The 1,219-nt window shown below is 74.3% G+C and overlaps 1 protein-coding gene across 1 annotated transcript in view; it reads right to left on the bottom strand.

The window, feature by feature from the left end:
• TRPM5 (transient receptor potential cation channel, subfamily M, member 5) overlaps window positions 1-1,219 on the bottom strand; it is a 46,795-nt gene that overhangs the window by 4,798 nt on the left and 40,778 nt on the right. The window contains exons 6-9 of the mRNA XM_012734328.1: window positions 864-982; window positions 437-753; window positions 227-392; window positions 4-125 (exon numbers count right to left, since the gene is read on the bottom strand). Of these exons, the coding sequence (XP_012589782.1) occupies window positions 4-125; window positions 227-392; window positions 437-753; window positions 864-982 (724 nt within the window). The remainder of the gene's footprint in view (window positions 1-3; window positions 126-226; window positions 393-436; window positions 754-863; window positions 983-1,219) is intronic.

Raw genomic sequence — 1,219 nt, 5'->3', positions numbered from 1 at the left:
CCCAGCGCCAGCTGCTCATACTTGGCCTCGCGCAGGGCGCTGCCCGCCTGGGCCTGGGTCTCCAGGTGGGACATCTCCTTGAGGATCTTGCAGGCGGCGAGAGCGGCGGCCACGCCCTCCTGGCCCTGGGAGGTGGGGTCTGTGGAGGCCGCCCCAGCCCTGCCCCTCCTCGGGCCGCCCTGTCGGGAGCCCTGGGCAGCGGCGCGGGCGCGAGGGCTGCGCTCACCATGGCCCAGAAGTAGGTGGCCATCTCGTGGCGGCCCTGCAGCACGGCCCACAGGAACAGGTCCCTCCAGGGGGTCTCGCTCTTCTGGCTCAGGTCCAACAGCCCCTTCTGGCCAGTGGGCCGCTTGGCCGGGCCCTTCTGCAGGACCAGGGCGTCAGGCCCCGGCGCCACGGCTCCCGCCCGCGCTGCCCAGCGCCCTCCAGACCCGCGCTGACCGCCTGGTAGAAGCCGCGGCAGGCGTCGTGCAGGAAGTCCTTGAGCAGCCGGGAGACCTCGAGCAGCGAGAAGGCCGGCTGCCCCGAGGGCGGCTCCCGCGGCTGCGGGGCCAGCGCCAGGCGGCCCTCCTCGTGCTTGCGCCGCAGCAGGCCGAAGAGCAGGCTCCGGGGCGCCACCGAGCGGTACAGCTGCTGCAGCCGCCCCAGCGTCAGGAAGTCGGCCACGTCGGCGCCGTTGTCCACGAAGAGCCGCACGAACTCGGGCTTGTCGCTCACCAGCGCGTCCATCATGACCTCCTCCAGGTGGCGGGACTGGGGGCCGCGCACGCTGAGCGGGCTGAGCCGCGCAGCGCGCCTGCCTGGCCTGGGGTGCGCTCGGGCCGCCCCGCCCCCCACAGGGCCTGAGGGCGCAGGGCCCGCACCTTCCACTCCACGTCCCCGTTGAAGATCTCGCTCCTGGCGATGTCCACACGGTCCCAGGCCACGGCCAGCTTGAGCTCGTCCAGGTAGTCCTGGGGCTCCTGGCTGTGGCTCTTGCAGGCTGCGGGCCCACAGCAGGTGGGCAGGTCCCCCAAACTGGGGCTTCTGGAAGTGGGTGCCGCGGTGGCCCCGCCCGCTGCCCTGAGCTGCCCGGCGCGAGGAGCCTGCCCCCAGGGTCAGCACTGGCCGCACCCAGGGTCCGGAGCCGAGGGCCAGGCCCTCCCGGCGCAGGGAAGGGCCGCGGTGGGGCTGCCCCTCGGGGCCAGGGGTGCTGAGCTGTTGGGGGCCCAGCCCGGAG

This window comes from Condylura cristata, unplaced genomic scaffold, assembly GCF_000260355.1.
Source record: "Condylura cristata isolate star-nosed mole 26May11 unplaced genomic scaffold, ConCri1.0 scaffold00054, whole genome shotgun sequence".
Lineage (NCBI taxonomy): Eukaryota > Metazoa > Chordata > Mammalia > Eulipotyphla > Talpidae > Condylura > Condylura cristata.
The sequence above is the reverse complement of the archived record's forward strand: the minus strand, read 5'-3'. Positions and strand labels throughout refer to the sequence as shown.